This window comes from Oreochromis aureus, linkage group 8 (genome assembly GCF_013358895.1).
Source record: "Oreochromis aureus strain Israel breed Guangdong linkage group 8, ZZ_aureus, whole genome shotgun sequence".
In the NCBI taxonomy this organism is placed as follows: domain Eukaryota; kingdom Metazoa; phylum Chordata; class Actinopteri; order Cichliformes; family Cichlidae; genus Oreochromis; species Oreochromis aureus.
This window is the reverse complement of record NC_052949.1, coordinates 15,103,354-15,130,725: the sequence shown is the minus strand read 5'-3', so window position 1 is coordinate 15,130,725 and position 27,372 is coordinate 15,103,354. Positions and strand designations below refer to the sequence as shown.

Genomic DNA, 27,372 nt, shown 5'->3' with positions numbered 1-27,372 from the left:
GGGTAAGGCCATCATGCAGTCCAGCATCCTTTATGGTTCTGCTTTGATTCAACAGGAACTGGTAGGGAAGCCTTTCAGTGCCCACCGCCTTCTCTGAAAGACACAGGCATAAACACACAAACATTTATTAACATGTTCCACAGTCTTCCAGTTTGATCATTTTGATTTTCTCATCTTGTGGACAACAACGTACATGGATGCAGATATATTGTTAACTTTTGTAAGGTTTATTTATTGAACATATCCAGCTCCAGCCCCACTGCAATCCTGACAAGGATAAGCACTTAAGAAAATATGTGAAAAAAATGGAAAACTAACTGAATTTATGCAAACACACTGGACCAATCATGTTTCACCGAATTAGAGACTTTAACAGTCTCGTCTATGTAAGAATGTCTCATGCTGATACACCTGCAAACTTGACAAAATCCAAACCTGAGCTCTTTCAGATGCTTTTTGAAATTTTGAGCTCTCTGACCTCAGTGTAAGGTGGCTGTGCCCTCACTGCTGCTGCTTCTTGGAAGTACTCCTGCTTCTTGTCTTCCCCCAGTGTGACCACCTACCTTTAATATCACTTAAAAAGATTAGGATAACAGTACTGTGAATGCTTAATCAGCATCCACACTAACAATATGCCCTAAAAATGGGATGTTACTCAAGTTCATTTGCACGTGAAAGCAGAGAGCAAATACTTTTGGCAATTTAATGTAGATGCTGCTTCGGATATGTGCTCCTCAGCACTGGCACAGCAGCTCTAAAGTGCTGGGAAGCTTGTGCTCACTCTGTAGTGGAGATCAATATGTCATCCAATTCCCACTTTGGGTTTCTGTCACACAATCTGAAATGGAACAAGGGCATTACTACTTTAAGTAATTGATATGGAGCAAAAATAGCATGTTTCTCATGTGGAACGTCTTCGGATATCCACTAGCCTTTGCTCATGTACATGAATCAGGAATCTCTTTTGCACCTTCTCATTCCACTGGACACATTGTAAAGTTTGCTAAATACGTTCATGTTTTTAATAACTGTACACTCAGTACATGGCATAAACCTCACAATACTTAAACTGGCAGAAGAAGACAACATGAATAAACATGAATAAAAAGAAGCATATTCCAATAAACATAATGCACATGGACTATCCCAACAGAGTGAGCATACAGTAATTAAACTAATGTCTGCTTTAACATTAATTGAGTTTGTTATAGTCATCAGTGTTCATTGGAAATATATAAGCCTGCATTAAAAATATGATTGTCATTGGCTTAAAGCCTAGTTCTGAAGATTTTATATCCATTTACATAAAATTAGAGTCAGAGCTTCATTTATCTATTCTAAAATGTGATTACTTGGAAATCTTTCACTTTTAGCAAAGGGGCCTTGGGGAGACATACAGCACTTCTCATGTACAACTGGCAGCCACAAGTAGCACAGTGACAGTGGCACCACCTGTCACCTCCAGAGCTTTACACCTCGCTTTAATGAGCTGGAAGGGAACGTGACACATGTAGATTCACTTTTGGCAGAAAAAAAGAGTTCAGGTCAAAAAGACCTCCACTCAAAGTGCATTCTTGGCACTTCAAAGAGCTAAAGGCATTTTACAGAACATGCAGAAATGCACCACTAATGATATTACTGCTCCAAAAGTGAGCTTGTGTAATATTTGTGAAAATATTTGTAATATTTGAAAAGTGCTCTTTTATAGCAGCACTAAATGGGTTAGTCTTCTTCTTGCTGTTCAGAGCATTAAAAAATATCAACACGGTGAACGCTTCTTCGAGGGGCTCGTGGCTTTTTTCCAGGAGCGCCAGCAGCTAATAAGTACACTGCTGAGTATAAGTGAGGATTATCCAGAGCAGCACTTTGGCAGGCTGCATCTCTTTTCTTTGCATCCTTTTTCAAATGCACGTCATTGACATTGAGGAGGCACACTGAGAGGTGTTAGCACATTGAAGGACAAACCTCCTAATATCAGGCTGAACTTTAAAGGAAACCATCCACTGTGTTCTTTATCTTCATGTTTACCCCGAGGTACACCTTGTAGGCACTTTTTCATGTTACTGGTAATTTCCTTTATTTTGGAGCGGCACCTCGATTCATAGCACAAAAGTGCTATTTTTGAGTGAGTATTGTTTTTCTGTTTAAGTGATTTGCTTTGCATTTGGTTGATCTCACAGCATGCTCTCTGAATAATTAAACAGAAAACGAGAGTTATTTGCATTTAGATGTTTTTTGTCTGCTTTGTCATTTTTTCTGAAAATATATGTGAGGAAAAAATGTTAATGAGAGCGAATAATTAACAAAAAAAAACATGTTTTAACTACATATTTGTCTTTTAAGGCCTTAAAACCATTACCGGGTATTTAAATACAACCTCAGATGAACAACACATGACATTTTACAGTGTGTCAATATTTATTTACAGTAACAGAAAATCCTGTTGAAGATTGGCTGGTGTGCTCCGGACTGTTCTGTTGCAGGAGTCAAATTCAGCTTTAGCTGTCAAAAAAGATGACTTCACATCCAGAGGAATTCGTAATCAACTCAAAGACGGCAAGGTACCCAGGTCCTGTGGCTGCAAAACAAGCCCAAATCATCACCCCTCTGCCACCGTGCTTGACAGTTGTCCTCAGGTGTTTGGTTTTTGTTGAACGTCTCACTGTCTTGTTTGTCTAAAGCAGGGGTGGGGGAACTCCAGGCCTCAAGGGTCGGTGTCCTGCAGGTTTTAGAGCTGTACTTGATCCAACACAGCTGATTTAAATGGCTAAATTATCTCCTCAACATGTATTAAAGTTACCAGAGGCCTGGTAATGAACTAATTATTTGATTCAGGTGTGTTGACCCAGGGTGAGATCTAAAACCTGCATTACACTGGCCCTTGAAGCCTTGAGAAATAAATGTTGAACTTAAGACATTAAAGTTAAACAGCCTGACCTCTGGGGAGAATTTGCTGGCATAGTCGACTTCCAGGAAGATTGTCAACTGCATTGAATGTTTTTCTGTTCTTAATGTAGATTGATGGACTTCAAATTGTTTGGAAATGGCCTTCTGATCCTTTCCAGATTGATGAACAGTTCACTGCTGATGACTTTCTTCCTTGGCATTGTATTACTACAGACACACCTGCAAAGTGCCAAAGTGTGTGCTTTGATCGAGGTGTTCACACTTGTTGATGATCAGTTAATTAACGTGCATTTGATTAGCAGCACCTGGCTCCTATTTACCCTCTTAATTCACACAGAAGAAACCAGTGTGTACTTAGTTTGTCCACACCCTGCTTCTGGAGTGCTTAGACTTATTTTTTGTGAAATAAATAATGACACACTCTAATGTGTCACGTTGTTGTACATCTGTGTCATATTTACCGAATTTTATGACCTGCCAAGGACCAGATGATATGTAAAAGCTAAGAATTTTAAAAAAGGTTTAAAAAAAGTTAAAAGACTTTACCACACAAAAGATTTCAAGGTCTGTTTTTATTATTTATTTATTTTCTGGCATGTTGTCCATCCTTAAAATACACTGAAGAATACTGATATGCAGTTTCTCATCTTTTCTTTTTTCATTTTTTCCTCCTTCACGGTACAGTGAGACCCTGATTCCTGTGTAATGACACCGGTATAGGAATACTCTACAAACACAAAATTAAAACACAATAGCTGGCATACCACCATAACGTAATGCATCGTCGTAACCACTTTGTAACAAAAAGCAAGAGAATGCCCGTACAGTCTTCAAAGATGCACAATTCAAAAAGGGTTGACATTAAAACAACTGATTTAAGTCAACAATGAAAATAGAGTTAAATGCGCTATTACACAGGAATCTGTTAAATATCAAAACAAATTATTAACGGAAATGCTCTTTACACAAGTGTAGCAAAAGACAATTTATCATAGATATAATATTATCAGGTGACAAGGCCTAAAATAAATGATAACCGCTCTGCCATTCAGTCATAAAAAACCTGACAAAAACACACAAACTCTCAAGGGATAAGAGTGACAAAGACTCACATTTGTTCCAACAAGACACTGTACAGCTCAGGGTGGAGTTGGGGCTAAAAACGCTTGACAGCTTTGAAAACTCTGCAGATCAACATTTCCCCTCAAGTTCGTGGAAAGCCAAGGCATTATAAAAAGGTAACATAACCCATTGCACTGAAGGACTGAAATAAAGTCATAGCTTTAGAGGACTACTTAGAAAAAAAAACAAACAAACTAGTAAACAGCCAGAGGAGCTTGATGTCCCTGGTCCAAGTTTATAAAGTAGGCATCTTTCTCCAACAGTACATGACATCCACCCACCTCATCGGTCGAGGACGAGCTCAGAAGCCAAGTTGCACAGCAAAACGATACAGTTACAAACTGTAGTAAAGAATGAGTCAAGATTTCAGTTTTCTTCTGCGTTATCGTACTTCTTCAAAAGAGACCACACCGAAGAAGAAGAAAAAATATATATATATTACAAATGAAACTTCCAGTTTAGTAACAAAAAGTTTTGGAGATTTCCATGTTTTAGTTGGATGGTGGGTGATTCGTCCGTGCCTCCTCCAGTATGTGGTCACCTACATGCTGGTGGTGGTGGTGGTAGTTGCAGTGATAGCTCTGCAGTGTATTCCACTAAAAATACAGACTTTAGCCTAGCTGCGTGGATGACACTTATGTACAGGAGATGCTAAAGATCATTAATGGTGAGCGATGAAGTGGTATGACAAAATGCTCTAGTTGTTAAAACGCTACCATGTGGTTGAAGGATGGTAAATCGCACAAAGCTTTCCCCAGAAAAAGGCATAATGAATTCAGTCCATAGCAAAGGCTGAGTTAAGAGCTATGTCATACAAACTAAATGCTTTAGCACCATTTAATACCACTTGTTGGCAAGCAAAAAAAAGAAGAAGAAAGAAATAGAAAAAGGTGGGACAAACATCGCATAATATACTGGATCCCTACCAGCCGTTTTCAGTCATTTGTTGCATTTCCAAAGTGGTGTCAGAGAAATCTGTTTACTTTGATACAACCTAACATATAGACACCTTTGCTTTTTCCTTCATGCTGAGCAAATTCGTGGTCTCCCAAAGTCTTTAAGCCTAAAGCTTCAACTGTTTCACAATCTCCTCATTCATCTGTCTGTGATGTTTTGTAGTAGCCACCGAGCCGTCAGGTGTCTGCTTAATGCACGCCACTGGCTGCCCAAGCTAAAGGGAGAGTCCAGAATCCAGGAGAAGGATTTCTGAGGTTGGCGTTTGCAGAATAGAGCAAAAAGGGCAAAAAAAGGTAACTTAGGTTGTGCTCTTGGAACGTGGAAACATCTGTGGTAGCAGCTAAGTGAAATCTCGTACATGTAGTCATGCCGTGTCTCTGGAAAGGCTTCCAACTGGATCTGCGACATGTTGGAACAAGATGATGTCAGATGGTGTAAATCGGGACCCAGCAGATAAAGTTGTTGCGACTCAGACGCAGGTCCCTTGGTGTGCTGGAGGAAGGGCTTTTCGGTTCTTTATGGCCAAAGACTTGTCCTTAAAATCTGACGGTTTCTGCTGTGAAACGTCTATCAGTGCACTCGCTACAATGAGTCCTGAGGAGGAGGAAGAAAAAGAACAACACGAGGGTGAGAATTCCCACAAATTCATTTGTCTGGTTAAAAAATTTCATAGATATTTTTATGGATATGTGGCATTTCAACCAGTAAATACAGTACTTCTTTACTTCGGTTGACAGTAACACAATTTCACTTGTAATGGCAATAAAGGAGCAAGTTCTAGGATTTTGCTCCTAAAGATCGAAGAACTACAGATGAGTTAAATTTAACTACTTTCCCCTTCAAACTGACCTTTATTTTTTAGATTGATCCTGATTCTGACCACATGCACTTTCACATTTGAGGTAGTATTGCCTACATTTTTTTGTTTTTAGGTTGCTTTTAAGATTTAGCCATGGGTTACTTTGGTGCTGTGTAGATCAACGCTCAATATCAAAGCTGGACCCATTTGACACTGAAGTTGTTTTTTACTCTCTGCACAGGCTTAAGGTCTATTATAAATTGTGCAAGAGGCCACAACAGGTCTACTGCTTTACAGACCATTCATACATACAGCACCTCGCCAAAAATGATCATGAGGAGGGGATTTGAGGACATGTCTCATAAGTTCAAACTCACCGAGTTCAAACCAAGCATCAGAATGGGGAAGAAAGGTTTAAGTGACTGTGAATATGGTGTGGCTGTTAGTGCTAGATGGCAGAGATAAACCCACATAACCATCTCTAGGATTTTACAGAGAATGGCCCGAAAAAAGAGAAGATAACCAGTGAGCGGCAGTTCTCTGAGCAAAAATCTGATGCCAGAGCTTTGAGTTAACAGGAAGGCAGAGTAATTCTCGTTACAACAAAGGTATACAAAAAAGCATCTCTAAACCCACTAAAGCAGCTGAAGACCACACCAGGTGCCGCTCCTGTTAGCTAAGAACAGAAAACTGAGGCTACATATCATAAGGACCAAAATTTAACAACAGAATATTGAGAAAAAATTTATTCTGGTGAGTCTTGATTTCTGCTACGAAATTTAAATTGTAGGGTCAGAGTTCAGCATAAACAACATGAAAGCGTGGAGCGACCCTGCTTTCTATCAAAGTTCAGACTGGTAGCTGCGATGTTAAGGTAGAAAGAAGGCAATCCAACTCTGTCCTAGTGATGTGTGCCTAATGAAGTGTCTGGTGAATGCAACTAATAAAAATTAAAAAAATTGAAAAACAAAATGTAAATTTTCATTACTCATAGTAGCTCGTAAATGTAGTCTTTCCCACATAACCCTCATGACCCTTATACCACAGCAGGATTAATACATTTAACCATAAGACAAAAAGATGGTTACAGCTTTGTAGCTACCTGACTGTCCCGGTGGAGGTAAGCCTGAAGGCCCAGAGGGCAGGCGCATGAGGACAGTCAACACAGCTGCTTTTCCTCCTGAACACGGTTCCATTGCAACAGGTTTAGGTGCACCCTGCAAAATAAAAAAGATTGTATGACTTGCTCTGGAAATAAAGTTGTTTATATTTATGTGAAAAATACTGCAGTGTGAAAAGCACACAGTAAATACTGCCTTAAGAAAAGAAAGCAAGACAAAAGTACTTCACTGCTTTTAACGATAACCCAGCACCTGTGGATTGGTATAGCCCTGCTTTATCAACTAACCCGATATCAATGTGTCTTACTAGTCCTTTTTTCCCTGCAGTTACACATGTGATGTTGAATTTTCTTTGTTGGGAGCAGCAGACCAAAAATCACTCATATCAGCTGCTGGAGTTGTCGCACTTAAGACAAGACACCCTCCCTTCCCTCCTCCTGAGACAAATGCTTTGATTGGTCACACAACAAAAAACACTTGTGTCTCTGTCAGACAGTCAAAGTGTGGAGGCAATGACCTACCCTCGGACTTAATGGCCAAAAACTGCCCGTCTCGAGCGTGAAAAACATGTCATCCTGATAATGAATGTCAAGGGTTTCACAGCATGTTTTGGATGAGAGGATAGAAATTGTGGAATAATAACATGTCTGAATGGAATTGACTTTTTTTTTGTATTTCTGTGTTGACTGAATTTAAAATGGAGATGAGAGAGGCAGCAGAGGCAGAATAAAAAAAAACAGGTCTGCATAAGCACACCCATTAAAACGTGAAAATCACGAGGCAGACTCGGTAATTTGTTTAAATGTATTCCACTGCAATCTGCCGTATATTTCACCCTGCGAAAACAAAAACACAAACACTGACGCTTTGGGTATTTTTAAAGCCGCATTGACTCCAAATACCTAATATACACAGTGAGTTAAGAGCAAAAGATTCAGGAAGCACATATCTTATTAGTTTTAGCTGCCAAATGGCAAAAAAATACATGTTTCAGCATATTTGAGTGTAATTCAGGGCCACTTCACCGACTCATTTATTAAAACTAAGCACAGTCTTGTTTCCTATGAAGCCTGCAGTATCATTTTTAATGCAGTAATTAAGCTTGCCATTTGAAATGCCATGATTCACAAATGCTCTTGTGTAATGGTGCGGCTATATCCATGTTAGGCACAACTTCCTAGTCCCAAATTGCCCCCTCTTTTGTGACATGCTATCCTGCTGTTAGCAGCCTATGGTCATAAATGGATGGTCGATGCCGTACATAGGTAAGCTGTGTTGCTGAAACAATGCTCAATCCACACTAAGGTGCACAAAGCCAAGAAAATATACACTACACCACTGCACCACCAAAACCAGGCATAGTCTGTGACACAAGCTATAAATGGAACCCTACCATTTGAACATTGCAGACCGGTGTCTGTGTCAAAACTAAGAAAGAAAAACTCCTGGTTTCCTACTCAAAGTTGATTTAAAGCGACAAAGGCGACTCCCTGGAAGAATGACCCTGGATCAGTCCAGCTAGCCTCAAGTATCATCAATATCTAGAACTATAAATAAGCTGCACCCTTCATGAGCACCATATGAAAGAGTCGTGCTACATATACTCGAAACATTTTTCTGTATTGTAGGCTGACTTACGTTTACGTGCATTGTTACACAATCCAATTAGGCTACATGGTCGGAACACAATATTCTCATGCATCTGCTCAGGCACATTCACGACCAAGAGGGTAATATTAAAACTATGCCTGACATTAGAGGGTAATTAAATTGCCAGCCATTTCATGACCATTCAATTGATCCTGCTAATGAATAGCTGCATAAGCCACATTCATATTCCTTGTTGATTTTTGATGATTTGTGAGATACACATGTATGGACCGCTGGGTGACACATCAGCTAAAATTAAGACTCGGAATCATCAGCAATGCTCAGCAACAAAAGCAGAAGTACTGAAGAAGAATTTGTCAAATTTAAAAGGAATGATCGACTACGTTTAGGCATGTATGGCTTTGTTGACAGATCGCTAAAATACTGCAACGGCAACTAAACCAGTGGAGATGCTTTTATCTTCATGACTTTGGTCAGCTGCTGGTTAGATTGTTAAAACTTTTAATGGCCTCAACATCATTTGGGATTAACAGTTTATATGAAATCCCCTTAGGAGGTCCCCCCCATCTTTTAATTATTGATCCAGAATCTAATGCCACCCTTAGGTAAACTCCAAATCTAAGCTCTTGTTTGTGTTTAGTGCAGACTACCATTAGAAAGTAAACTGTTTTACTTTTACAGAAATTTCCATTTGATAGATGTGCCACTTGCTTATGTGCACAGTTTGTTTTGCTGACCTCGTTACCATGTACATCAACAATTTGATGTCTTTGAATCATTTTGGTAGCAAATATTTGTAGCCATCTGTAACTATCCCCCCGAACTGCAACACCAGCTCTGTTACAACTGAACCATAAATTACACATTTTGGTTTGTGTAAGGCAGCAGGAAAGTTAAACCACTTTCTTTTGGTTCTCCCTCACTTTATCGAAATGCTTACGTTGCTCTGAGAAAAACAGACACATTCCTCCAGTGAAGAGGAAAATCAAATAAAGCTCTTAATAAGTCATTTCCTTCAAGCTTAGTCGTAGGGTTGCCTTTCAAAATGGTCTGAAAACTAGACAAGTTTTAGATCTTCCAAAGATCTGAAAATAACACTTTTAGACTAAGTAGTGTATTCTAGTCATTCACAACCATCCACAAGCACATAAACATCCATACACGAATGCAAAACACAAAAACAAACACACAATGTATCTCCCTTCCTTTCGCCCCTGACAGGTGTCATCCATCATACTAGCTGTTCGTTAGTGGCTCCATATGTTGACTGCCCGGCCATAGTGAATATAGAGGCTGTGGTCTGCCATGTTTGGGCACGAATCGCTCTGTCCAACAGCTGCTGACATCTTGGTCGCTAAAAGCCATGTCCATCTCGGGAGTATAAACTAACCAATGGAATAAAATGGCACAAAGGCTGTTATAATTTTCGCTCTCAGACCAGCTGGAGGGTCTGTAAGTAGTGACAGAGACATGCTACTAACTAATTCAGTGAGATCAATGCAGACGGTGCAGTTAAAGGATAAGGTCTTTTGTGTTCATGTTTTTTTCCCCCTTTGTAAACTGCATTGGCTTCAGTGTGGATATGATATTCAAAAACCTGTTCTATGCTTTACTGCATTAAAGGTCTGGGCTGGTGAAACAAATACAAAGCACAATAACTGTGTCCTCTTTGACATCAACAAATATTTCCAATAGCTAAGTGGCTCCAGATGCTGACCAATTAACCTTTAGAAAAGAGAAATAGGCTGGTCTGATACGTTTCACCTTCAGTTGGTGCCAAGTCATGTAATTGAGCTGTAAGTGGTCCACCGTACGTATTTAGACATTTGGAACCACGGAGATTTGATTTTGTAAACATTTTTTCAACACAATACTTCCATGTATACGGATAAGATGCAGACATAGCTGCTTAATACAAATCATTTCAACACATGGACGCTTAAAATTTATTTAAATATTATTATATTAACAAATGAATAAGAAATGTTATGTTTTAGCGAGCATTTTAATGCAAAATACACTAACTTAGTCAATAAATAAATCATCAGTGGTTGATCAGTGCATTTGTCTGCATACATTGAGTGATTACATATAGTTGCAAGACAACCTCTCAAACAGACTTCAACTAGGTCTGACTGCAATCACTCTCAGACAGATCGGTGAAGCTGTAATTTATCAGACCTTTTGTCAACATAGTGCATTCAATCAGAGTCCGTCTGCACTGATGAGCACAACTCAATTGTGACATGTATCTTTGGGAGCTCCACTCAACTAGTTATAGTCTTAAATATACCTGTATATGTATATTTGTATAAAAGGTTGGGCAAGTACTGAGTCTACATCACTATCTGTGGAAGAATTTCTACATTTCTGTTGCAGTTCTGACTGGACTCTGAATGTAAGCAGTTATCATGAAGTTCTGTGGAATCTGAATTTTATATAAAGATGATTTATCACTATTAATCACTGCATTACAAGAAAAAGATTGCATGTAATTGCTAACTTGACCCCATTCAATCTCAAACTGAGAGCACTGCCAACTTGACGCAGCAGAATTGACTTGAAGATGGCAGCTGACTGAGCGTGTGCAGACCCGACCGCTGTCTTCAAAGCAACCATTTCAAAGACTGCAAATTCATTGCACGCAGTCGCAATAACTTTGGTTGTGGTGCAATCCCAAACTGCTGTTTTATCTCTTGTGACTGTAGCATAAGGAAATGTGACCACAAGAGCACTGCATTCTTTTTTCCAGCTGTTGCCTTTACTGGCAAATAAACAGATGCAGGAAAGAGAAGGGAGTATAACCCGGTCAGTACAAGGTTAGTTGGAGTTACACCAAGAATACCAAAATGTGGCACATTTAGACCCTTTATAGAAGTAAAGTAAATAAAAGATCAGTTTTATGCGCACAAGTATGTGGTTATAAAAGGATAACAGGGAACAAAGCCAACTTCAATAAAGGCCATATGGACATCTAGGTGAAGGATTCAAAGTCCCATATTTAAAGGTCAATTCTGCATCTTGACAGGGTTGAGAAACAGGAGACTGACAATCTATTTTTTTTCCAGTTATCATTTTTAAAACAGCTTGCAACATCGTTTACAGCAATATTCTCCAGTGGCTCCTCTTTACTGCGCCACATAACAAGAACATCATCTTTGATTTTTTTTGCGCAGGAGTGGGAGGAACAGCACTGCAATAAATTACTGAACGACAGATGGACACGTGTCCCACTGTCAAGTACGTAATTAACATTTTACCTGAATCAAGGCAGGGCACCGGCTTCCAACGCCACTCAAATTTAGGGTGTACCGTACCGCTTTACAAGTGCAACAATATAGTGCACTCAGACAGCTAAGAAGCATTGTTTTCCTCCTCTTCTGCTCTTTACATTGCCCTTCACAATACCATAATGCACGGTGAGCACCACTCAGCGGTACACTAATAGCTAATGTAGTGCCTCTTCGCCGGTTGCCACAGTGATTTTATTTCTCTCAGCTCCAAGTGACACAGAGCTTGTTCCTAGCTGAGGAATCGGCCCTTTGTTGCTATGATGACGACGTAGCTCTGCGTAGAACTTTAAACGATGCTTTTATTCCACATGGCATAGAGCCCCGCACTGTACTCAGTGCCAGCCTACCCCTCTACTTTCTATCTGTATGGGAGGAATAGATAAGAGCGGAGCAACTGGGGGCTACAGAATAATTCACACCAAAGGTATATGAGCATCCAAGCTAAACAAATTATCAATCACATTTCGAATGCAGAAGCACCATGTGGCATATTTCCAGTAAACAACCAAAGAGGATAAATTAGGCAAAAATGAAAACGGAGTAAAATACACCCGGTGGGCCATGAAATTATGAAATGTTCCAAAAACAGTCCCGATGTCATCATTTTAATATCAGAGCGAGCAATTTCCTATTCAGTGACGCTTTTAAAAGCAGTGGCCATTGCTTCTAGCTAGACGATTAAAACCACCATACAAATAATTTGAAACGTCTATAAATTTTAAAAAACTCTTAGTACTGTGACATGCTACATATAAAAGATGATTTAAAAAAATATTAAAAAGAAAACATTGATTGGAAAATGATTGTAGAGGGCAACACAAATAAACAAGAGGCATGGAGAGAAAGGGTCACAACGGGCAGATTTCTTATTGACTGGACGACTGAATAAAAGGTTGAAATATTTTGTGTTGATGACACAAGCTGGCTGAAAATGGCACAATAACCCCTAATTATGCAGCAATAATAACTGCCATACTCTACATGTCAGTAAATGCACTAACAAAAAAGTGCTTGCTTTTATTTGATGTCAGTACAAATATAACAAAATGGAAATAACACCGTCTCAGTTTGAGGCTTGTGTCAAAACTGAAGGTTCTTCGAGATAATGGATTTTATAAACAGGGAATTTCAATAAACGCAATGAAAGAAATTCATAAAGAATTCACTGTCAACCATCGCTATGTAAGATTTTTCCCAAGATGCTTCTGGAATACAGTAATCAAAACGCAAATGTGCATCAAGAGTATTATTCTTACTTTGAGTTTTCATATGTTTAATATTGGTGAGTAAACCCAACAGTCAAATTAATCCTTATTTAATATATGCTGAGCCTAGCTATAGCTCCTCAGTTCAAGCCCTGACTGAAACAAACCATTTTCTTCCCAAAACCCTTAAAGCTAACCTTCTTATCAGTGGCAGTGTCTCACAAAAAGAAGGTTTGGACAGGTTTCTGTGCCTGGATGTCTGTTTTTAATGACGTCACACAGAGCAAAGTGTAGGAGAAACTGTCTGAAATGCAGCGTTTAGAGCAGCTTGAAGCCTCACATGGATTACTTGTACACATACTGGCATCTGTATTTAAAAATTTAGTCATAATTAACAAGAGTCTCTAAAGCTGCACCAATATAACTAAGAGAAAATAATAAACAGCATAATAAGTTCCCGTTAACTTTACCGTCACAAATGTGATTATCTGTATGTGCACATGTAAGCGAGTGAGTAAGACTCACGTCAAGCACAGGCTGCAACACTTCTGTTACTTCTCCTCTGGCTTCCAATGAAACGTCGACGGAGGCAAAAGGACGACTGGCCATCTGCTGACGCTCTCTCATCAGTTGCTGTAATATCAAACACAGATGACAGATAAGCAAAACACAGGGCGTACTCTCATACAACAATATAAACTGGGAAAAGCTTTTGGGGCTTTGTGATCGACTGCATATAAAGAGATAAACAGTATACATTTCAAACACATAATTTACATCAAAATTTAAAAAACCCTGAAAGTATAATAATTTTAAGACAATCGAGAGAGTCAGCCCATAAAAGTCACCCCAAATCAATATGAAGGCGATGGTCTGTGTGTCGGTAAAATCTATAGACACAGTAACTGAATTGTTTTTGCTTTTTTAACATACATGTTATAGAACTAAACTTTGCAGGGTTAAAGAATGAGAAGGAATGAAGAACTGAAAATGAAATACCGATTTCATCAAGTGTAACCTATAGCTGCAGGGCTATTACAGTATGAAGCTAAAAATCAATAGCGGATATCAATGAGGAAGCACTACTCAAAAAACTACTCATAAATGTCCATGACCTAAAGACATGGAGAATTACTACTCCACTGAGCTCCAAATCTACTTTTTGTATTAAGTTGTTTTTTTTATAAGCCTGAAATAGATGCAAAAATATTATATGAAATAGTTATGGAGGTACAAAAATATTCAGAAGATAAACACCATCAGTGTAGGAACGTATCCCTCCAGATTTGACCAACACATTCTGCAATATATTTGCTGGTTTCTCTCCAGGCTGTGGTGCGGTTATTACCCCACAGTGACACAATTTCTGCGGCTTTGACTGAGCAGAAAATAGCTTCTCTTGTTCCTCACTAATCAATATTGTAAAACAACTAGCGCCACACTTTCATCATTGTCTGATCAATATCTAAATAGGCTGCCATTTTAGTGCCAAGGACATCAGTGATTGTTATTGGATTTGTGATGAGCTTAAGTGTGTTGCATTAAGATCTAATTGTACTTCAGATTAGTAAGCATTTCAAGTGGTTGTGCTGGTCCACCTTATAACCTGACTTTCCTCTGCACTTATCCTAGAAATTGTTTTACATGAAAAAAAAAGTTAAGAAAAAAAATGTAATAGCAAAAAAACCTTTTATATTTCTGAAGAAAAGCTGTGATTGATGTTTTAAGTAATCCAAAGAACAAGTAGGTCAGCAACTACACAAGGAAAGTCAAGGATTTTTTTTTTGTGCACATTGTGACATTATGTACAAGAAAGTGATTTTTAAGCCACTGTAAAACAAAAATATAAGCTTTAATATAAAAAATGAATGAACCACTGTGATTAAAGGACCCATGTGTGACCAACTAGTTAGGGTAATTCAGCACTACCTCCAAGGTCAGGGACATTTCATTAGATGCTACTGTATATGCAGACTAATATTGATTACCAGCTACAACAGCTTGGCTGGTATCATTTTCACTACAAGTCTGTCTGTGTGTGAGTGCATTTGTTCCCACCACGCAGCGCTTTTTGCTTTGAGCAGATATATTTTAACAATAAGATCGGATTGCACCAGTCATAGACAAGCAGGTGGGATCAAAAGGAGTACAATAGATGGGTGTGGTCACAAAGGTCCATTGGGCTTCATTCGCTAATATTTCCATAGAAAATACTCTCGCAACATTATCATTGGATTCATGAAACATGTGCAGCAACCTGTTTTATTCTTACCACCGTGCGTATGTGAGTGAATCAGTGAATCACAATCAGTCTAATCCAGCAGGCTTGTGCAATCTGCATGCTACCTGCATTTCTCCTCATAACGAAGAGAAACTGAGCAAAGCAACAACAATGATGTAAGTGAGAAGTCTGCAAGAAAAACCTATTTTTATATCTATTTCACAATACTTGTTTGCCCTCTGATAGGCTGACAACTTGTCCAGTGTGTACTCTGCTTTTAGCCATGTGACAGAGAGGCTGAATTGAATAAGACTGATGGATGATTAATGATGATAATGAATAACAACAATAATAATAATACTAATTCAGCTGTGTCAAACTTTGAACACAGCATGTACAAATACTTTTTAGCACAGCACATCGCATTTGTATGTAAGCCACCGTAGAATTTAAATGCTTCAATAACAGGAAGGGAAATTCATTCCGTCATTTTGTTGCCTTCTTTAGTTTATCTTATGCAAAATAAGCTCTGATTTTTCATCTCTAATAAACAATTTAAACAGTCTCTAATTTATCCCATCCCATTAAGAAAACTGTGTGTGACTGTTTGGGTCAGTTGTATGAGAACGCTGAGTTTTCTGTCGGCACAGGAATTTGTCCTTGGGGCAGTAATGAACCCTGAAAATCTTGTGTCCAGACCTTCACCCTCGCTCACCCTGAATATAATTAGGTATTCATTAGTCTGGCCATTAATTGGCAAATTCATACAAGGTCTGGAAAGGTTGACCGCAATGTAGAAATGAACAAGGGGGGCTAGCAGTATATCAAGGACTCGATCTGTGTAACAGGTTTATAAAAATACTATTAGGCCTCTGCATTCATTATCTAAAATTGCTGTTGTTCTGTTGAGGATGTACACAGGAAAACACCAAATAAGATGTCATAACACTAATAAGACATTTGGTAGCAAACAGTGGTTCAACACTAAGAACACCTTCAAATAGACAGACCTCTTCAAATGATTTTGGTCCCATCTATCTATATCTAGGCATTTATATATATCTAAAAACCCTATGCATATATAAGACAGTATTTCATTTGTTTAGAAGGAGTACATTATGATCTGTGATTGCACCTGACTTTTTCATTATGATAGCAATTGCTAATAATGATCAGCAAGTGTTGTTTCCTGAATTTTCTCACTTCTACCATAGGCTCAGTTGATTATTTTGCAGTCCTATCTAAAAGAATGGAAGGTGGGCCATAACTTTATTCTCAATGGTCACTGGGACATAAAAATGCATGCACATTATCCCCAGTCAAAAGCAATACAAATCACTTAGAAAGTTTGCTGACTTTCACAGAATTAAAGCCTGATTAACAAGTCGGTCCACACTGCCAACACAAACAGCGTCTGTTCATCCCACAAATATGAACAGTGAACAAACTCCATGCTAATTTTAGTTCTCTTTCAAACATTCGTTTCGGTGTCTCACTATGGGGAACGCTCTCTCAGCGTTGTCCTCAGAAGCCTCTATATCATTACTCCAGCCAGTATTGGCTGGCAGTCGTGACGCCTGCGTCAGGGAGGGGCCACCCTCCTCCCTATAAAAGGTTGTGACGCAGCGTCACCCGTCATTCAATTTCCTCTTCTCGCTTCTTAGAAACCTCATCTCTCCTGACTGTGAACGTGAGTGCTAGCTTAACTGTCCACGCGAGCAAGCTAACACCTTGGTCACCGGGCGCTGCACGGTTCGCGTTTCGAGTCGCCTGCTCTTCACCACGGAGCCAGGTCGGAGAGTGTGTTAGCTGCCACCACGCACCTAACACAACAGCTAGCTGACCAAGCTAACTGTTCTTGCTACACACGGTCACCAAGCCAAGTAGCACAAGCGCTAGCCACCACACTAGCTAGGTCATACGAGCTCACCATAGCTACTCGACCGAGAAGAAAATAAAAATCAGCATTAGCCGTCCAGCCATTCTAGGCTAGCTACACCAAGCTTCCTTAACATGGCAGACTGCAAACCGCTGCCCAAACTTTGCCCCTGCGGTTGCAAAATCTCAGGCTCAGATACGCATGATGCGTGTGTGATGTGCCTCGGGCTGCAACACGCCCAGGCGGCTATTTCCACACCGGTATATGCGAACACTGCGCCGCTTCACCCTAAAAGCCTTCGCCGAAGGCTAGCCCGCCAGGCTAGCCTGTCAAAGAAGGACCCAATGCTGTCTCCAATCGACCCACCGATGGAGCACACTGAGTCTGCAATACCAGGCACCGGCTGGGGCGACGAGATGGATATCGTCCTCCCGCTGGTGGATGATGCCGAGGTCAGCTGCGAAGCTATGTTGTCTGATTCCCTCGAGGCTAATGACGAGCTACTCAGCGAATCCTCTGAGGGAGCGTCGGAACATCTCGTCTCGGACGAGGATGACGACGTTTTTTTGCCCCTCTGGTCGGAATTCTGCGACACAAGGGCCGACAGACAACCCGGCACACAGTCCCGCGGCATGGAGCTATTCGGACGTTGCAAAGCGGGCGGCTGACAAGCTAGCAATCCCATGGCCAGTGGTGACAACGGAGACCTCCACCTCACGATACGAGGGTAAAAGGCTCCCCAAAGCAAAGCGCACTACTAAGCAGGTACTGCCGCTTTTCCCCGAATGCGTGGACGAGGTCACACGCTGCTGGGCAAAGCCATTTTCGTCACCCAACCCCGTGCAGGGAGCGGCGGCGTTTGACTGCGCTGGAATGAAGGAGAAGGGCATCTACCAAATTCCTACAGTGGAAAATCTGGTGGCTTCCCATCTCCACCGAACCAGAAACTCTCCATGTCATCTGGTCCGTCCCTGCCCTCCAAGGCCGAACGCCTGCAGTCCTCCCTGGCTGACAAGGCGTATAAATCGGTTGCCACCACACCGCGAGGGCATTGAACGCCTCATCGCTCCTGCTAGCTTACTCGGCGGAGCTCCAGGACCAGGCTGCCGCGAACCCGGATGCTAGTGAGCTATGGGATGAGCTGGGCGTCGTTACGGACCAGTGTCTCCACCTCACTAGAGCGGCAGTACAAGCGGCGGGCAGGGCTCTCAGCATCATCGTCCTACAGGAGAGGGCCAGATGGCTGAACCTGTCGGGGCTTTCGGACAGAGAGAAACGTGACATTCTGGATGAAAGCATCGACCCCGCTGGCCTTTTCGGGACCGCTGTTGCCACCATGCAAAGACGGTGCGAGGAGAAAAAGAAAGAGGAGAGGCCCTGCAGCTGTGTCTCCCTAGGAAGGCCCAGGCTGCGCCCCCGCCTCCACCCGGTCGCCGCACGTTCGCTCAGGTCACCAGCCGTCCAGCCGGCGTGCCGACGTTTAAAATCCCTCGCCGCCCAGCCCCGCAGGTCGCGGCCCAGGGTCCCCTAGGATCGCAAAACCCTAAGACCCACTGGCCCAGGAAGCATGTCCCGCCTGCTGCCGCTCAGGGTGCCCCACCACCAGCGAAGCAGTCCGACCGCAAGAAGAAGCGGACTGCCTAACATCCCCACGGGGAGATCGGAGCCGGACCAGCCCGAGCTCCAAGTTCACTCAGGGCTCAGTTCCGAGCCCGTTCGAGAAGTGTGTTCTGCCTCCTCCTTTCAGCGCCTGGGACTCGAGTTGGATCCCACAGAGCGCATTTCAACAAAGAGACGACGAGACACTGTTCAGCGCAGTCAAGCGAGTCACAGTCTCATAAAACATTCTGTTTATTAAAAACTCACCCGTTGCATCCAGGCATGTTGCCAAGGGCACGGGAAAATGTGTGAAAAACACAGAAAGTATGTTGAAAAACATAATGCCCCCACGCACCCAGGCACCACCGGGTTGATTTCCTCAGTGGTGTCCGGACCCATGAGCGCTGGTCAGGCGCGAGCTGCCGCGCATGCGCAGTCGGATCTGGCCCGAAGGACCAGTTTCCGCCACAAGAGGGAGCCAGAGCTCCGTCTACTGTGGAGTGCCTGTCATTGGGACCGCTGTCGGCGAGAATAGAGCGATGGCGAGCTCTCGCTGCACCAGAATGGGTTGTGAGGACATTAGAACGAGGCTATCGTTTGCAATTCGCAAACACCCTCCCAGATTTCACAGAGTGATTTTCTCTCTTGCAAAGGCGAATCAGCCAGGATCCTGCAAGAAGAAATAACTACTTTGCTGTCAAAGGGAGCAGCACGAGAAATACCCCAGGAGCAGAGCCAGTGCGGCTTTTACTCAAAGTATTTTCTCGTGCCCAAGAAAGGAGGGGACTGCGTCCGATACTGGACCCACGGGCTCTGAATCAGCATCTGAGGTCATACAAATTCAGGATGCTGACGCCCACCACTCTGCTGCATGTAGTGCGCCCAGGCGATTGGTTTACATCAATAGACCTGAAGGACGCATTTTCACATTCCTATTTACCCGCCTCACAGGAAATTCCTGCGCTTTGCGTTTCAGGGCAGAATGCACAGTACCAGGTCCTGCCGTTTGGTCTCTCACTGAGCCCTCGGTATTTGTGAAATGCACAGAGGCAGCCATAGCCCCACTGAAGAGGCGGGGCATCCGCATAGCATCATACATAGAGCGATTGGCTGCTGCTATCAGAGTCAGAAATAATGGGAAGAGAGCACACCAGGTTGACAGTGGATCATCTGATGGCTCTGGGTTTCACCATAAACTACGAAAAGAGTGTCCTGCAGCCAGCTCAGGCCATCTCTTTCATAGGAATAGCCCTCAACTCCCAAACGTACAGAGCGTGTCTCTCTGTGGACAGAGCACAGAAAATGCTATCACATGCCGGCATTTTTCAGTTGGGAAGATATCTCCCATTCAGGAAATGCCTGCAGATGCTGGGATTGATGGCGTCCTCACTGGCGGTCATTCCACTGGGCAGACTGCATATGAGGGAATTTCAGCGATGGGTCGCATCACTGAGACTGAATCAAAAGCGCCATACCCACCGCCATATCAGAGTGACAGCAGACTGTGCTGCAGCACTCCGCTGTTGGAGAAATCCCACATTTCTCACTCAGGGGGTGTCACTGGGGGCTGTCACAGCCAGAAAGGTGGTAACCACGGACGCGAGTCTCACGGGCTGGGGCGCCACTCACGAGGGCAGAGCAGTGAGCGGCAGCTGGGACTCACAACAGAGGGGTGCTCACATAAATTGGCTAGAATTGCTAGCAGCATTTCTAGCACTGAGACACTTCCTTCCCCTGTTGAGGAACCACCATGTTCTGATCAGAACAGACAACACCACTGTTGTGGCGTACATCAACAGACAGGGCGGGTTACGTTCCCGTCCGTTGCACATGCTGGCTCGCAGACTGATCATGTGGAGCAGCATCAATCTGTTGTCACTGAGAGCTACTCACATTCCAGGAGCTCTGAACTTGGGAGCGGACTTAATGTCCAGGGGAAACCCGTGTCACGGGACTGGACCCTGCACCCACATGTGGTGACCGAAATCTGGACCCGCTTTGGCCAGCCACAGGTCGATCTGTTTGCCTCGAGGAGAACGCTCAGTGTCCACTGTATTTCTCCCTGAGGGACCAGGAACTCCGCTGGGGTAGACGCATTAGCTCACAACTGGCCACATGCTCTGCTTTATGCGTTCCCTCCGCTGGTTTTAATTTCTCCCACTCTAACCAGAGTGAGAGAAAAAGGGCTAACAGTGATATTGATCGCCCCAAGGTGGACGAGGTCCCATTGGTTGGCGGAAATTATGCCCCTCTTGTGGGACGAACCGTGGCCTCTCCCTCTCCGACGAGACCTAGTCTCCCAAGCCAGGGGGGAGATTTTTCACCCTCATCCCGAGCGCCTCGCCCTGTGGGCTTGGCCCGTGAGAGGCTGAATCTGAGTACGGCAGGACTCCCCCAGGGAGTTATAGCCACTATTCAGAATGCTAGAGCCCCCTCCACAAGATCATTGTATGAGAACAAGTGGAGGGTATTTGAGGAGTGGTGTGGAAAGTCTCACACTCTCTCCTTTCAATGCTCTGTGACAACAATTCTCTCCTTTCTCCAAGAACTGTTAGATAAAGGAAAGGCCTTTTCCACAATTAAAGTATATCTAGCAGCTATTTCAGCTTGCCATGTGGGCTTCGTGGATGGCCCAGTGAGCCACCACCCACTGGTCTGCCGTTTCATGAAAGGGGCACGACGGCTCCACCCAGTGTCTAAACCTCTCGTTCCCACGTGGGATTTATCTCTGGTGTTGGAGGCAGTTTCACAGCCACCATTTGAACCACTAAGCCAGGTGGAAGTAAAAATCCTGTCTTTGAAGACTGCATTGCTCCTGGCCCTCGCGTCTGCGAAGCGTGTCAGTGATATTCATGCGCTGTCAGTACACAAAGAGTGCATCCGGTTCACGCGGGATAACTCTAGAGTCACACTCAGGCCAAATCCGGCCTTTGTGCCCAAAAATCCTTATCTCCAATGCACCCCATTGGAGCTGGACGCTTTTTGCCCTCCTCCTTTCTCCTCCCCTGGACAGGAGCGCCTACATGCTCTCTGTCCAGTTAGGGCTTTGTGTATCTATATGGAGAGAACAAAGGCTTTCAGGAGGTCGGATCAGCTGTTTGTTTCCTGGGCTAAACCACAGCTTGGCAAGCCCATTAGCAAACAACGCATTTCCCACTGGATTGTTGAGGCAATCCAATTGGCTTATTCAAGCACGGGCCTGTCCCCCCCAGGGAGACTCCGTGCTCATTCTACCAGAGGGATGGCAACCTCTTGGGCCCTTTTTAGGGGTGTCTCTGTAGAGGAGATATGTGCAGCGGCGAGCTGGGCTTCACCTTCGACCTTTGCAAGGTTTTACAGGTTGGATGTCACTGCACCATCTCTAGCCCACACTGTGTTGAGTGTGGGTCCCCACGAGACCTCCTAAGTTGGCAGTCAGTCGTTCAGATGGGCTTATCTGGCAATACGGGAGTCTGCATATCCCCATAGTGAGACACCGAAACGAATGTTTGAAAGAGAACTTGAGGTTACTTTATTCCGTAACCCCCGTTCTCTGATAACATGAGTGAGGTGTCTCACCAGATCACCCTCCTTGCACGAAGCGAGGAAGAGGTGAGCTTATCTTGAATGACGGGTGACGCTGCGTCACAACCTTTTATAGGGAGGAGGGTGGCCCCTCCCTGACGCAGGCGTCACGACTGCCAGCCAATACTGGCTGGAGTAATGATATAGAGGCTTCTGAGGACAACGCTGAGAGAGCGTTCCCCATAGTGAGACACCTCACTCATGTTATCAGAGAACGGGGGTTACGGAATAAAGTAACCTCAAGTTATGGACACAATAATCCAAAAGAAAGTGAGACAGACTTTTACTATTTCTTTAATATGATAATGAGCAGAGATGTACCTGCCACAACCCAGCTGCAGCATCAGTGGCTAATATCATGACTGCCTTGTTTCTGTTTTCTTCCACTCTACGCAGGATTCGTTCAATGCCATGTCATATAAGTCTAAGTAACTAAGTATAAGTACATGTAAGTAGTTATTAATTGGGGTCGGACTTTTAAAAACTGGAAATCTAATTGTAGTCTGGGCCAAGGTTAAAAATTGGATAAACAGCGAGTGCATTCTGTGTGTCCTACACTCTGAAAATGAAAGTATACTCTCTTTCAATTCAAAGGTTTTACTTATCGGGACACAATTAAAAAAAAAATTACCTGTCCCTTACCAAATTAAATTTATTTGAATACAACCTCAGAAGAACAAGGAAACATCACATTACACAAATTATAACAAAAATGCAGAAGCATTGTGTGAAAAAGCAACCCCAGTTGAAGTGCTCCCATATGAATTAAGAAGATAAGTAGAACTGGGTGATGCTAATGAAATCATTTGATTAATTCAACATCAGCAAATGTGAGGACCTCTATCAAAGCACAAGATTTGGCATTTTAGAGATCTGAAGTATTGGCTACAAAGCCACTTCCAAGCAATCTGAAGTCCATCATTCTCCAGTGAGAAATATTATTCACAACTGGAAAACATTCAACATTCACAGTTGCTAATCTCACAGAAGTGGAAGTCCCAGCAACTTGACCCCAAGGTTAGACTTTGCAATGCTATGAACCTGTTCAAACTGAACAAGTTTGGCTTGTTTGGAAGAACAAACAACAAGACTTCTGGCCTTACTGCACAAACACCTCACATCAACGGTGGTGGAGGGGTGATGATTTGGGCTTGTTTTGCAGTCACAGAACCTGGGAACCTTGCAGTCATTGCGTTGACCATGAACTCCTCTGTATACCAAAGTATTCCAGAGTGAAAATGAAGTGAAATGCTGTCGCCGGACCTCAAGATAAACAAATGCCCAAAAACTTCAGCGAATTGAAGGAACGTTGTAAAAAAACAGTGAGCCCAAACTCCTCAATAATGATGTCAGAGATTGATACAGAAAATGATTACATCAAGTTGTTGCTGCTTAAGGTGGTTTTATAATTAATGGAATCAAAGGGCTGTGGGACTTGGTTTGTCACACAGTGCTTTTCCATTTTTGTTTTTTTGTTTTTTAATAAATAAATAATGACATGGTGTATTATGAGTTTTTGTTTATCTGAATCATTTTAGAACCCGGTAAGGACCAGACGATGTTTTATTAGGTCCTGATACATAAAACCTCAGAACTGAAAGGGTGTATGTCAGTGCATTACTTTGAAGATGCAGCTGTTACTGTATTGCTGTACAAACTTGCTGGTACGCGCATGAAAAAAAGCCCCAAAAACTGCACAGATTTGTTCCCTCAGTCTGAAAACATTGCCTAGGGGAGGTAAAGCTAAGGGAAAAAAAACAACAATATGAAATTGAGATTGATCACCTGATTGATTTTTCCTTTGTAGCTCTGATTTTTAAACTTACATCTGAGGTCCCGTGTTAGATTGTTGTACATCTCTACTATTAAACGTCAAAGCAGCAATACCAAACCAATAGATCTGACCTGCCTAGGCCACCACAAGTTGAAATGAGAAATTTTGCCCTTTGCAATAAGATAAACACAGAATTGAGTGCCAAGCAAAGTTGTTGCAAAACAAGAAAACAGCTCACCGGTTATTACTGGTTCCAACACAAAAGCTTCAAATCCAACAACGTTCATTGTAAATGTCAGATAGAAGCAATGTTATTTATCATGGTGCAGAATTAATTTAAAGCAGCAACAAATCACAAAAAGAGAGCGGGAGCAAAGTCGGGGAATGCTAGAGCTTTGCTCTGTGTCCAGAACATGTTTCAGAAATGTGCTGGGAATACAATCATCAAAGGTCCAATACAATACCGGAGAGATTCTAGAAATGAATACTAAGTTACTGACAAAAGGCGAGAGTGAACTCTGTAAAACCAATTAACGTTTGTGCAATGACAGACTGATTTTGTCAAGAATACAAGCTGGAGCCATTCACAGTTTTGATAAGGGTGGGCAAGGAGTGCATTACTATGCAACTTGATTAATTTGGCAAGTGAGTGCATGAATTATCTGTCTAGTGAATACAGCATTTTGTTCCCTTCACTGGATTCTATAAAAGGGTAGGTGTCATCCCGCCTCTGAGCATATTCTACACCTAAGCAGGTCACTTTGTCCCTTTCAAAGATCACTGGCTGTACCCACCGGCTCAGTCCTGCAGAATGGAAATAAAAGTAAACACTTCATAAAATGGAAAACAAAATGCTTTAGTGCTTGAGTATGGGAGGTTAAATGAATATATAAAACAGCCACTTATTAGTAAGATGGCTTCTAAACTTCCAAGGGTAAACTGTGGCGTAAGTTGTACTACTAATGACAGTTGTGCTCGATGTGTAACTTAAGGTGGAATTATTAGAGCGCAAACTTTAAACTGAACAAAGGACAATCAAGGTGACAAGAGGCTTAAGAGTAGGATAATCTTATTGTAGCAATCGATGACTGCTGATTGAGCTCTTCAAGAGCAGACACTGAGACCAACAAGTCTGCAGAGGGACAAGCGAAAATTATGTGGTTAGTAATGTGTTCCTTTCACTTCTGTCAATGAGAGCACAATAATAAATCAGGCAATCCAAAGGGGTGTTTTGAAGTGGCTATTTTGGGTGATACTTAAGGCTCTTGGTGCCTGTATGTAAAAGCAGGACGTGTATTTAGGTGCTAGGCAATCAAATGCATGGAGTCCTCTTTGGAATGCCATGTTTTTGCCTTGTCAATGGAGTATTTGTTTACGTTCTTTGCAAGGAAAATTAAAGTGAATGTTATTGTGATCACTTGCAATAAACACTCATGCCGATGTGTGTGATGTTCACAGCTGTGAACATCACACACAAGCAGCTGTTTTCATTCCATTTCCTGGTTTGTGTAGATGATGTGTTGGCAATAACTTGAGTGTGTTTTCTGTGAGCGCACGTCTACGCATTTGCAAGAAATTGATGGTCATGTGGTCTTCAGAACAACCAAAACAAATAACTATAAAATGCCCACATTAGGGAGATACTGTAACTAATAGACAAAAGAATCTACACATTACACCAACAGACACTTCCAGTTTGCAAACTGGTGATCGTGGAATATTCTATTATTGCAGAATGTTCAAATTGTGTTTATATGTACCTTGCTTATTCAAAGCTGTGATAATGAGACTGAAAACAATAGAAGAATGAGCTTGACTGTACTCAATACATCCAATAGCTAGAGTCCCAAGGCAAAAGTTCATATACTGAAATAAAGATATACCACAAGCCTTTGCGCTTAACTTTTACATTCCTCACTTGCTTGTCTTCAGCTGACACAACAATCATCACGCCATCAGATCTGCCCATCAGTAGTTATGAAGGCCACGATAATGTAATAATAATGGTCCTTTCTCCTACAATAGCACCAAAAAACATTGCTCTACACAACCATCTGTATTTACATATGTTGCGAGGCATGTCTCTGTGTGTGAGAGAGATAAAGAGAGGAGCTGCATTAGATAAATCCATGTGCTTGTGTGTGTATCATCTTTGTGTTGCAGTCTCGTGAAATGTCAACACTCCCTCCCTTCTGTTCTCCCCACAGGTAGCTTCAAAGAGGTCAGCCCTTGTCCTCTTCTGTGGCATTTACAGCTGTTGTCTTCCTCCCTTTTTCCCCACTCAGGATCCAAGTCTTGTCACCTACCCTCAACTAAAATTATTCAAATATAAAAGCTGTCACTTTGGAACCACATCCTTTCAAGTCCACACAAATAGAAACCCCTTATTCAATTATTCCTTTAGTGTGGTAAACGATCAGCTTTGTAAGATTAACTTAATAGAAGGAATTACATATTCTCCATTTTAAGGCTCCTGGAATGCTCTTGTTTATTATTGGGTATCCTCCATTCACAGCTATTTTTTTAGGATTATGTCCTTATTATTATGACAATGATTGCTTGGATATATAGAAACACTCTTGTCAAATTTGATCCCATGAAAAAAAAAAACACAAATACAAATATCATATAAAAATATTGCCTTTTCGATCTAACACAGTCCAGAAGGAGTAATACAGACTTCACATCAAAAAGCCAATACCAAGTATCAGACATCCATATGCCACTTGGCCTAATCAGAATCTCATTATTGTCTCTGCCATTCCTGAAAGCCTCATTAGGACTCATTCATTCCATGCCCTTATGTCAGATTGAGGCTTAAATGGCCCCGCAGACCAAATCCTCCCATCTTGTATTTGGACAAGTCTTGTAAGTGCTGAGGCTGTACACCAATTCTTTCAAATTAACTGGACACAGTGTTTACAAAAGAGCCAAATCAGCTCACCAATGAGACAACACTGACAGCACTGAGTCGGTTTACCTAATACTACAGGAGACTTACTACCGTTTCAACACTGAAAGTAGTTATAACTTTACTTTGGTTACTACGCAACATCAAATACATAGTATTACAAGCAGTGTAGTAAATCAGACATTCCGTTTTCCACCCTCACTTGGCACTGGATATTTATCTGAGTAACAGTGAAAAATAAGGACAAAACTGGTGGATTAGAAAATAATCCTTCAAATCTACAGTAACAGAGTTATTTTAAAAATTATTGAATCAATGTGTAGCTTGATGAGAAAGAAAGTGACACTCTTATAATCTTTTGAATCACCTTTTCCCCAGGTAAATTGATGGGCACAGGACTCAAGTAAAA

The 27,372-nt window shown here is 42.0% G+C and overlaps 1 protein-coding gene across 1 annotated transcript in view; it reads right to left on the bottom strand.

Moving 5' to 3' along the window:
- Positions 1–3,472: 3,472 nt before the first annotated feature.
- The window catches only part of atrnl1b (attractin-like 1b), a 79,059-nt gene continuing 55,159 nt past the window's right edge, over positions 3,473–27,372 (bottom strand). The window contains exons 27-29 of the mRNA XM_031751895.2: positions 13,541–13,648; positions 6,888–7,002; positions 3,473–5,580 (exon numbers count right to left, since the gene is read on the bottom strand). Coding sequence (XP_031607755.1) covers positions 5,456–5,580; positions 6,888–7,002; positions 13,541–13,648 — 348 coding nt within the window. The 3' untranslated portion in view covers positions 3,473–5,455. The remainder of the gene's footprint in view (positions 5,581–6,887; positions 7,003–13,540; positions 13,649–27,372) is intronic.